The 12446-nt window shown below is 39.8% G+C and overlaps 1 protein-coding gene across 1 annotated transcript in view; it reads left to right on the top strand.

The window, feature by feature from the left end:
* The first annotated feature begins 5349 nt into the window (after positions 1-5349).
* SEC23A (Sec23 homolog A, COPII coat complex component) overlaps positions 5350-12446 on the top strand; it is a 62160-nt gene continuing 55063 nt past the window's right edge. The window contains exons 1-2 of the mRNA XM_036842153.1: positions 5350-5522; positions 11030-11271. Coding sequence (XP_036698048.1) covers positions 11051-11271 — 221 coding nt within the window. The 5' untranslated portion in view covers positions 5350-5522; positions 11030-11050. The remainder of the gene's footprint in view (positions 5523-11029; positions 11272-12446) is intronic.

The raw sequence follows: 12446 nt of genomic DNA, 5'->3' as shown, positions 1-12446 counted from the left end.
ACAAAAAAACCCAAAACCAGAAACTGGATTAAACCAAAAAGTAGAGGCTAAAGCTCCATCTGGTGTTGACCATATAAAATTCCAAGGAATTTGCATTATCATACTTCACCTGACTGTGTAATACTAGAATCTCCAGTTTAGAAACATCTGTGGATTGAAAAGTAGGAAGGAAAATACTGGCTGTTACACATTAACTTGTGATTGATATGATTAATGACTGAAGACAAAGTCATAGGTTGTTTAGAATACTTGCCCCCAGATAGTCCCTGAAAAAAAGTTCCAAGGTCAAATATCTTTGGGAAATGTATGCAAATGCCACTCTTAAATATTCACAATGAATATTAGCATATTAAAACTCTTGACAAGTCAAGAGACCTATTTTACATAATTTAACTGGTATTTGACCACAGGGCCTCTCCCTGTCTCTCTCTTTTTAATATTCTCTGGCATTTTCAAGAATACCAGTTTGAAGAAGTAATTATCTTAGGAGTATTTGCTTTAAAAAAAAGACTTTTTCTGGGGGGTGGACTTATGTCAGATTTTATAGTTTTACCATCCAAATACATAAAAATGATGATGATAAAAACAATGTTTTATAATTGTTTAGGTTTTCATGCTCAATTCATGAATACTTAGGGAACAATCATTTTGTGCCAGGACCTGCACAAGGTGGTGTAACTGAAAGCAAAATTATAATCAGTTGCATGTTGGCAAATGTTTAACAAGAATCCTTCAGGTTCACAGATTGATCTAAAATGCTTTGGTCCAGGGATGTCTATAATTAAGTTAGAAAGCCAGTAAAGGGACTTCCCTGGTGGTCCAACGGTTAAGACTCTGCGCTCCCAATGCAGGGGTCCGGGTTTGATCCCTAGTCAAGGAACTAGATCCTGCATGCTGCAACTAAAGATCCCACACAAGGCAACTAAGATCCCGTGTGCCTCAACTAAGACTGGGCACAGCCAAATAAATAAATTAATTAATTAAAAAAAAAAGAAAGCCAATAAATATTGTTTTTGGAGTTTCTCCCTTTTCCCAATTCATAGTCTGACTCCTTTCTCAGGAGCTCAAGAAATTTTCCATTCTCTAAAATGGCCATACTACCCAAAGCAATCTACAGATTTAATGCAATACCTATCAAATTACCAATTACATTTTCCACAGAACTAGAACAAATAATTCTAAAATTTATATGGGACTGTAAAAGACCAGCAGTCCTGGCAAAAGAACAAAGCTGCAGGCATAACCTTCTCAGACTTCAGACAATACTACAAAGCTATAGTAATCAAAACAGTGTGGTATTAGCACAAAAACAGACATGTGGATCAATGGAACAGAATAGAGAGCCCAGAAATAAACCCACACATCTATGGTTAATCGATCTTTGACAAAGGAGGCAAGACTATACAATGGGGAAAAGACAGTCTCTTAAGCAAGTGGTGTTGGGAAGGCTGGACAGCAGCATGTAAATCAATGAAATTAGAACACACCCTCACACCATACACAAAAATAAACTCAAAATGGCTTAAAGACTTAAATATAAGACATGACACCATTAAAGTCCTAGAAGAGAACATAGGCAAAACATTCTCTGACATAAATCTTACCAATTTTTTCTTAGGTCAGACTGACCTAATCAAAAGAATACATATACGTATACAAATATATATTGTATATATATTATATATATATGTGAATCACTTTGCTTGACAACAGACCAGAAACTAACATAACATTGTAAATCAACTATACTTCAATTAAAAAAAAAAAGAAATTTTCCATTCTCTCTCTATTCTTCCTCAGATCAAAACCTCTTAACTTTCAGTATATTCGAAAAACTAGTCTTTACCATTTACCATCTGGGTCCAATGGATCCTTTCTAATTTTTATATCTTTAAGTCATTTCATGAATAATTTATACACAGAGTAAAGGGATATTCAATAAAGCTGTTATAAAAAAAGAGTAAAGGGATAATGAAAAACAACTTTATTGGACATTTAAGTAAGTATCTGAACATAGAAAACCCTAGTTTTTATTCCATATTTTCCTGGTTTTGAAGATATATCCAAAATGGGCAATGTCCTCTAAATGCAACTACCTACACATTACCCATGATGCTGAGTCTGGAGCATACTCATCTTGTAAATAGTGACTGCAGATTCCAAATACATCACTACTACATACTAGCTTATTGTTGCTTCTGGTTCTTTTTGCAGTTGCATTATCAAAATACAAGACTTGAAGAATTCTTTGAAACCTTTAAAGGCTCATCATTTTGTTGAAGAGAGGACAGCCATCTTCTTTGCTACCTAGTTGCAAAACATTTGTATTTTTAGTTTTATAAATGATCAACTCAAAGAATTTTTAATTTCTAGATTATCTATTTCCTTCTTATCATCTTTGTATACACAACTGCAACTAGCATTTGTGCACTTAAGAATCATATCAAGTAAATGTATCCATATAAATATCATAAAAGGTAAAAGAATACTATCATATGTGCTCTTAGCAAAATGAGATCATCCAGATGTTTGCTGCAAAATCTTGTGGAATGAAGTTATTCCTTTTGAATGAGTAAGTAGATGAGAATACCACATTTTCTTTTTGTCCTTAGAAATATATTGTTAACTCATTAATTCTTGAGTTTGAAAAATTCATTTAGGAGGTGGTCATCTAAAGATTCCTAGTTTAAGATTATTAGGGTCTAGAGTGCTGTTCTCTATCTCTGCATTAATCTTCTGAATTCTGAATTCTCAACTATATTCAATGAGAGCTAAAGCATAGTACAAAGATCTAGAAAGATGCTGCAGTACTTTGAGCATTGCAAAAAGAAATCTGAAGGATAATGCAATAGTGATGACTTACTTCACTATTTTATCATCTTAGGTAATTCTATCATTTTCCATTTTCTTATTATTTTAGTATATTTTGAAGCATGGTTTGGAACAATTAATGAGTAATGATGAAATAATTCCATGGATGATGAAGTAGGAGAATGTTGCAAGACATAGGAAAAATAAGATCAGTAAGATTCCATGATGTATCCTAGATTTACAAGAGTCCAAAAGACCCATATGACCACTGTAAATAGAGTAAGTTTTATCCTATTTTTTTTTTTAAATAAGTTTTCTCTTTGTTTTTTGGAAGACCTTTAAGAAAGAATAAAAGTCATGAAAAAAATCAATCCTTACAAATAGTACTCCCAAAAGAGGAAATCTCAGAAAACTAAAGTTGGGTCTAATAGATCCTGATGATATGTACAAGGGTTAAACTCTTAAACTCATTCACCTTTAAGCACATAAAGACATATGAATGGGGGGCTTCCCTGGTGGCGCAGTGGTTGAGAGTCTGCCTGCCAATGCAGGGGACACGGGTTCGAGCCCTGGTCTGGGAAGATCCCACATGCCACGGAGCGGCTGGGCCCGTGAGCCACAATTACTGAGCCTGCGCGTCTGGAGCCTGTGCTCCGCAACAAGAGAGGCCGCGATGGTGGGGGGCCCGCGCACCGCGATGAAGAGTGGTCCCCACTTGCCGCAGCTGGAGAAAGCCCTCGCGCAGGAACGAAGACTCAACACAGTCATAAATAAATAAATAAAAGAACGTGAATTTCTTAAAAAAAAAAAAAAAAAGACATATGAATGAATTTGTTACCCATCATAGCATTTATTTCATTGTAATAGGAAACAAAAGCCTTTTGTTCAGCTGAAAACATAGGCATTATGACTTCTTAGACTTCATTGAGCTGGATGGCAAAGATCCCTTTCTGGGGACCATAAAATGAATGAAATTACCGAAGGTGCTATACTTTGGTGTATTCCTCACTGAATTCCAGGATCCCGGTGGATCCTCTCATCTATGTCTATTTACCCTACTCATTCCTAGATCTTGTTTCTTTTTGCGACTAGTCCTTATTCCACCTTTATATCATTGTCTACAGCTATTTACTTGCTGTACTTTCAGCCAGGAATCCTTGTTAAGGTAGTATCCTGAGCCCACTTTATTTGCAGGCCTATACAGAATTTTGGCTTTTGATTCCCATTTCCTCTTCAGGATTGTATTAAAATTTGATAAGCAAACTCATACTCTTTTACCTTACAAAACAAGCTTAGAGGAAGTAAAATATATGTTTGCTGCATAACTTATTTCTTGTGACTATAAGCTTGGAAGAACAAAAAATTGATCTTTTTCTCTATTCCATAAAATGCTTATAGGGCTAAGCTTTGCAGGATTTTAGGTGTTGTCCTATCTGGAAATAATTCCGTGAGCAACCCCTCACTGAAGGGTGGGGTTGCCTGAGACCACCAAGCTCGAATGCCTTTCCAACCAGTTTCTGTCTGTCCTATTTTGCTCAGTTCTTTTCTTGGAAAGAGAGCAGAAAACATATCAAGATTAATCAGCCAAAGATTGTAGTGTGTGTGTATGTTTGTGTGTGTGTGTGTGTGTGTGTGTGTGTGTGTGTGTGTGTAGGGGGAGAGGTGGCAGAGGCAGAGTAGGAGGAAAGAGGTAAACTGACTAGGAATACATGAATAGTGTATAAATAGTATATAAATTCTTCCAGACCAGACATTTGGCTGTTTTGCCTACATCGTATCACAGCATCGCTACTGTGCCTGGCACAAAGTAGATAGATGTTCAGTAAATGTTTGTTGCACTAAGTGAAAGAACGAACTTCTCACTTTGCTTTTTCAGGGGCGATGCAGCCTGTGTTTCTTGGAATCAACCCGGGCCCTAGAGGAGAGGATGTCCTAGAGCAGGGGTCCCCAAGCCCCCACCCTCACCTGTCTGCGGCCTGTTAGGAACCCGGCTGCACAGCAGGAGGTGAGCAGCGCGGAGTAATGGACGCTTAATCCACCGCTCCCCATCGCTCCCATTACCGCTTGAACCATTACCCCTCCACCCCTGAAAAATTATCTTCCACAAAACCGGTCCCTCGTGCCAGAAAGTTTGGGGACCACTGTCCTAGAGGACACCTCCATTTCTCTCAGCAAGCTGAGGAGTCTGGCGACAGAAGGTCACACATCATGAGACCCGCGGGGAGTGGGATCCGCCATGGCTCCGGGGAGAGGGGACCGGAGCGCCATGGCGCACCCCACCCTCGCGCTCCTGTTCCACCAGGTCCCGCGCCCCTCCCCGCCCCTCCTGAGTACCCCTGTTAGGTTTGTCATTGTCACCCCGCCCCTCCAGCTCTGGTACCCGCCTCTTCCCCTCCCTTTTCCCCTCCCCATCCCCTCCCCCCGCTCCGCCCTGGTCCCGCACCCTTCCCTTCAGTTCCCTGGCCCGGTCGCCCCGCCCCCAGAACCGTCCCCTCCCCCTCCCTCCCCCTCACGCCCCGCCCCTCCCCCCCCTTTGACGTGGCAGAAGCGGCACCAGCCATGTTAGTCCCGCAGAGTTCTGCGCCGAGGCCGGGGGCGGGGCGGCGCCGGCCCTGATTGCGGTGCCACGGCTGCTCTGGCTCGGCGGAGAGGGCGGATTTTGTAAGGCAGAGGCTGCGACAGGCGCGGATCTCGTACGTGGTGGCTCTGTGGTAAGGATCCACTTCAGGGCTGCCTCCTCTCGGCTCCCTTGGGGGTCCGCGGGCGCTCAGTGGAAGGCGGGGGAGGGGCGGCTGTGCGGCGGCGGGTCCGCGGGCCGGGGTCTCAAGGGTGGTGCCTGCTCTGCCGTCTTGGTGCCCCGGGGCGGGCGGGGTGCGCCGGGGCTGCGACCCGGCCCGGCGGGGCTGCCTGGAACCCTGAACTTGTCACCCGCTCACCCACCACCCTCTGCTTAGTTCTGTCTGGGCCTGGGAACCTGGTCCCCTCACCCACCTGCCCTGTATCAGGTGCGAAAGATGGGAGTCGGGTGAAAAACAGCTGTTTGGGCATCTCCCCCAGCACCCCACCCTCCGCTCCCGGCCGATCTACCTTCCCCACCCCACCCCATCACCGCTTCTGGGTACTTTGACTTATTGGTTCATTCCCTGCCTGAGCTGAGGAGCCCTAGACTTTGAACCGAGGTGACTTCGTCACCCGTAGTTCGGCCTTGGGGGTTAAAGGGGATAAGGAGAAAAGTGCCAGGTATAGCTAACACCTTGGGCCTTGATTACAAATAGACTTCAGTTATCAGATTAGGCCAGTTGTACCTACTTCATTCAGCCCTAAGTGTTTTCCCGTTTTGGTGGGAAGGGAAAAGTCATAGTAAATCTGCATGTAATCACTGGATTGAGTAAGTTGAATTCGTGTTTTCACGTGAACTTCTTCAACTTACACCCCTCAAAGTCGTGGATAACTAGCCAAGTTAAATTGGTTAAAAGAAGTTTTAGATTTAAATATAGATTTAAATATAAATGCGTGTTGTCTTCCTTCTCTCCCTTCTCCACTAGTCTAATGGACATCATTTTGGAAGTCCAGTCATTTTTAATTGGCTCAGAATTTTAGATTTAGAAGGGGTCTTGTAGTTTTCTAACCCAAACCCCTGATCTTACAGATGAGAAATTGAGGATCAGAGGGGTTAAGCTATTTTTCCAATATAATAAATCTAGTCATGGGAAGTAGTTGAAGACACTTCATTGAAGATTTTAGGACAGAAAAGTGGGAGAGGCACATGTAATTGTTAACAAATATATCTGATGGGAAGGAACTCAAATTTTACTTGCAATTTACAATGTTTTGCACTTAGTTATCTATAAATGGGCTAAAATCGGAATATTTAAAAACTTTTAATTATTACTGAATAGGTAAAGCCTTTTAAAATACTGTGGGCACATATCTGATGTTCTAGGTTAAAGTGACTTAATGCTTCTTTGCTTTTAGTTATACCATGAGAAAGTATTTAACTAAAGTAACTCCCAATGATTATAAGTTGTGCTGAAAAATGAGACATTTCTTTAGAATGGTCTTTTGTGTTTGTACCACTTAAAAAAAAATATAGCGACTAGTATATTAAGTGTGCATCCTAATATAGTGTTTGAATCGTATTTATTTAGTTTTATGCTTTTAGACAAACATAATATCAGGGGAGAGAATGCTTATCAAATAATGCCATTTTATAAAAAGCTGGTTTGTAAAAGGACTTTATTTCAGATATGCTATTGTTGAATATGGGACCAAACCTGGCAAAATTTGTACTAGAATGAGTGATTTTAAGATTGAGTAATTTCTCCCTTGGAAAGGTGAGGGAAGTTGGGGGGGTGTTTTGCATGCCTATGTAATTGGACCAGTTAAGAAGAAACAGGTGGGACTTTTTCAAACCACTGCTGGAAAGTGAGAAGGTAAGAAATAAATGTGATTTAGTGAACAAATATGATCTTAGAGGAGAGAGACTGAGAGGAAAAAGAGTGAGGAAGAGGAGGGGAATTGTACTCAAATATCAGTCAGGTGATATTTAGTATGTCTCAATAAAAAGTAAGGATGGGGCTTCCCTGGTGTCACAGTGGTTGAGAATCTGCCTGCCAATGCAGGGGACACGGGTTCGAGCCCTGGTCTGGGAGGATCCCACATGCCGCGGAGCAACTAGGCCCGTGAGCCACAATTACTGAGCCTGCGCGTCTGGAGCCTGTGCTCCGCAACAGGAGAGGCCACAATAGTGAGAGGCCCGCGCACCGCGATGAAGAGTGGCCCCCACTTGCCGCAACTAGAGAAAGCCCTCGCACAGAAACGAAGACCCAACACAGCCATAAATAAATAAATAAATAAATAAAATTAAAAAAAAAAAAAAGTAAGGATGTGGAGTTACAGTCCAGGTTTTGTTACCTGTTGTAGAAACTTAAATCTGGCTGTTGCCTGTGTGTAGATGTCTTCATGCTAAGTTTCATAGAGCCTTTCTCTACTAGGCTCCCAGATTTTGAATTAAGCCCTAGAGTCCTAAGGAGGTGATTCTCAAGACCTCATTATACTCTTTTTTTGTTTTTTTTTTGAAGAATGGATGCACTTATAAATTTATTTATTTTTGGCTGCATTGGGTCTTCGTTGCTGCGCGGGCTTTCTCTAGTTGCGGCAAGCGGGGGCTGCTCTTCGTTGCGGTGCACAGGCTTCGTATTGCAGTGGCTTCTCTTGTTGCGGAGCACGGGCTCTAAGCACATGGGCTTCAGTAGTTGCAGCGCATGGACTCAGTAGTTGTGGCTCACAGGCACGGCCTGTGGGATCTTCCTGGACCAGGGCTTGAACCCATGTCCCCTGCATTGGCAGGAGGATTCTTAACCACTGCACCACCAGGGAAGTCCCAAGAACTCTTTATACTCTTAAGCATTATAAAGTGTATAATACTTAAGAGTATTATAAGATCCAGAAAAAAAAGAAAAACCTTAATAGAAGACAGGTAGATTTTTATATCTACTGCTTTGCAGTCTATTGTAATATGTTGTTTTGGTTGAATTGTGTGAAGGAAGTCTGGCTTCACATAGGTACGTAGTTGGAAAAAGGAGAGAGAATATTAATAGCTGTTTCGTATTAAAAAATATGCATATTCTTTGATACTATACCCAAACTCGACAGTTTTAATTAAGAAATCAAGGGTTAATTGCAGTGTGGAGTCTGAAACCTTAAAAATGAACTTCTTGTACTTATTGCGTTATAACCCATTGGTCTATCCTACACTTTGAATGGATCATTTACCCATGCATGATTTTGTAACATCATGAACAGATCATTTGGGAGATCTTGCTTCACTGAATAATGTGTATCTTCCAAATGTTGGCATGTTTCATTACACAATATATAAAAAATCATATTATTATCACTACTGGTCTCATCAGCAAAATCTTTACATATTAGGAAGTTGTGAAGCTTATGGTATTAGATACAAGTTTTCAAAAATTTTAATTTTTTAATTTAAATTTGAGAAAGCTCAGATTTTATCATTGGCAACAAATACTGTGAATGGTTTTGCAGGTGACAGGCTCACTTCATCCATTTTTAAGAAAATATATAATAAATACCTAAGTACTAGTTATATACTATTCTTGGAGAATTGAGAAAATAGTCACTCAAAACATTTTTTGTGTTTTGTCGTTCAAATGAACAACCCTGATTGGTTGAGTATATTTTAATAGTCTTTTGATGCTTTTTGGTGATGCATTTTAGATGTATCTCAGATTATAGATGCAATTAAGTAATAAACAGAAAACTTCATTTGCTTTATGTTCTGTAGAAATAATGGGAGGGATTGCATACTCCTAGAATTTACACTCACATCTGTAGCATGGAAGCTGTTGCTAAAAACCATTTCTCTCCCAGAAGAGGTTGTTTCTCCTCTTATTGTTGCCTGTGTTAAAACTGAGGTTGGCATCTTCTAACTCCTCTCTGATTATCCCAGACCTTTGTTTTATCATTATCTTTCAACAGCCACTTTTTCTTGAAAGCTCATATTATCTTTCTCAAAGCTGTCTCCTGTATTTAGCTTTAAAATAATCTTTTCTAAACAAATCTAGATATCTTAGGATTTCTCTCTACCCTTTATCAATCTCTGAAAAATACATGATCGCTTTTGAATAGCATAAAATTCCTTAGTTGTCTCTGAAATTCTGATAGGAAGAAATAGTGTTTAATTTTTATTTTATTATTATTATTATTTTTTTTTAATTTTTATTTATTTATTTATTTATTTTATGGCTGTGTTGGGTCCTCGTTTCTGTGCGAGGGCTTTCTCTAGTTGCGGCGAGCGGGGGCCACTCCTCATCGCGGTGCGCGGGCCTCTCACTATCGCGGCCTCTCTTGTTGCGGAGCACAGGCTCCAGACGCGCAGGCTCAGTAACTGTGGCTCACGGGCCCAGTCGCTCCGCGGCATGTGGGATCTTCCCAGACCAGGGATCGAACCCGTGTCCCCTGCATTAGCAGGCAGACTCTCAACCACTGCGCCACCAGGGAAGCCCTATTTTATTTTTTAATTGCGATATAATTGACATATAACCTTTCTTTTAGAGAAGGGAAAGGTCTTAGCTGCTTAAGATACTTAAGATTTGTTAAGCCTCACTTTCTGTAATTTGTATTACTAAAATATATTTGGACATTTTTCTAAAATTAAAATTGTTATTGTATCTAATAATACCTTTTCTTCCCTTACTTATATTTTAGAATCAGTTCCTCATCCCATTGCTGTTCTTAGCTACTTCAGCATCCATGTTGCCTCTGTTGGCACCCTACCTTCATAATTCTTCGGTTCTTTATGCCATTCATCTCTCCCACAAGTCTTTTAGCCAGCCACATAGTACTTGAAATTCTATCTTCTCAGACCTTTAAATTTTACAATTTCCTTGCATCACTAACCACTGTTGCATTTTGAGAGCATGAGATAGATAGAACTGCTTCCCAGGTAGGAGAGCTGGCATCCTAGTCAGGAAGCTAAAGAATAACAAGATGGAGATGTCTCTTGACACTGGGCACTAACCAGAGTGGCATCTCCCTCTTCCAGTGGTAAAGTTAAATGATTATATTGAAATTATATATCTCAAATTAGAGTTTAAAATACTCTCTTAAGTTGGAATGTTAAAAGTATTCTGAATTAAGTTTCTGCAAGAGAGGTTAAATGATGCATGATAAAAAAATTACCTTTCTAAAATAGAAGTACCTAGTTTTAGAAAAATATTTTTGTTTTGCACCCTTAAATATTCTCTTCTAGCAAGTTTAGTGGAAACTTACTACTTTCTGGGTAGAAAAGCATGTGAGTTTTAGAATTTAATGTTTTTGACAATCTATTTATTAGAATAATGTAACTCACAAGGCTGATACGGAAAACTTAGGATCTAGATTTTCCCCCATTTTTGCCTTAAATCAATAGGACATCTATTTTATTATTTATTATTTTTTGCCGTAGTTTTTTTTGAGAGTGAATAAAAAAGGATAAAATACCTCTCATTGGGCCTAATAGGCATTGGGTTCTGTAGAGCCATTCATTATTTTGTTTTAATTGTGGTCATTGTTGTTTGCTAATTTTTTTTTGAGATAAATATTTTCATTTGGTTATGATTTCTAATGGATTAATATTGCTGGAAGTGGGAAAAACATACTTATTTTGAATTTTCTTAAGAGGATTTAAAAATATCCTTTAATTTTGTTACAGAAATAAGAATCAAGGTCTACAATGACAACCTATTTGGAATTCATCCAACAAAATGAAGAACGAGATGGAGTCCGATTTAGTTGGAATGTTTGGCCATCAAGTCGACTGGAAGCTACAAGAATGGTCGTTCCAGTAGCAGCCTTATTTACACCACTGAAGGAGAGACCAGATTTGCCACCCATTCAATATGAACCTGTTCTGTGTAGTAGGACCACTTGCCGTGCAGTTTTGAATCCTTTATGGTAATTAAAGTATATGGAAAAAACTAATGTGTCACTATGATTAAAAAAAAATGTAGTTTCTTTCTTGCTCATTTATATAAAAATGTCTTTGTTTTTGTTTATAGTTATTTTTTCAAATTAAGGTAGTCAGATCCAAAGAGCTATAAAATTTTAGGATCATGCTAGTTGTAGTGAGTTGATAAGAAACCAAATGCAAAGTTGTCACTGTGTAAACTGTTAGATTCTATCAGTATTCTCTAGATACTGATGCTGGCAATCATCCCATCTTGTGTCATTTGAAAAGTCATAGTTGAGTGGTATGGTGTTTGAGAAATGTTATGATTTCTTGTTACATAAGCCAGACTCTCAAGAATTAACTTTTATTCCTCTTTCTGCTCCCTCTCTCTCCACTCAGTCCACTAGCAAATCTGGTCGATTCCATCTCCAGAACCATCAGGATTCTGTCTCTTACTCTCTGCTAGAACATGGTACTTCAAAATATACCATCTTTTTCCTGGATGGTTTCATTATCCTCCTAACTGGTCTTCCTGTTTCCATTCTTGCTTTTCAGCAGTCTCTTCTCCACTCAGAAGCTAGAGTTTTACAAATGGATATCAGATTATTAAACTCGTTCAATAGCTACTTATTACACTGGAATGAAAAATCCATATCCCTTATCAAGACCTATAAAGCCCTATATGATCTATCCTCTGTGTATTTCTGCCTTAATCTTGTATCACCCATTTTCTTTATTTTCATCTGCATTATACCTTACCCTCTCTCTTATCCTTGGATATACCTAACTTACTTCTACCACAGACTTTGTGCAATAGCTATATGTGCTGCCTGGATTGCTTTGCCCCCAGATTTTCCTATGACTGGTTTCTTTTCAATTCGATTACATGTCAGTTGTTTATTTTTTTATTTTTTATTTTTTTGGCTGCGTTTGGGTCTTCGTTGCCGCACGCGGGCTTTCTCTAGTTGCGGCGAGAGGGCTCTTTGTTGTGGTGCGCAGGCTTCTCATTACTGTGGCTTCTCTTGTTGTGGCACGCGGGCCCTGGGGCGTGCGGGCTTTAGTAGTTGTGGCTCACGGGCTCTAGAGCACAGGCTCAGTAGCTGTGGCGCACGGGCTTAGTTGCTCCGCGGCATGTGGGATCTTTCCAGACCAGGGATCGAACCCGTGACCCCTGCATTGG

The sequence above is a fragment of the Balaenoptera musculus genome, chromosome 2 (assembly GCF_009873245.2).
Source record: "Balaenoptera musculus isolate JJ_BM4_2016_0621 chromosome 2, mBalMus1.pri.v3, whole genome shotgun sequence".
In the NCBI taxonomy this organism is placed as follows: domain Eukaryota; kingdom Metazoa; phylum Chordata; class Mammalia; order Artiodactyla; family Balaenopteridae; genus Balaenoptera; species Balaenoptera musculus.
This window is presented reverse-complemented; position numbering and strand designations above follow the sequence as displayed.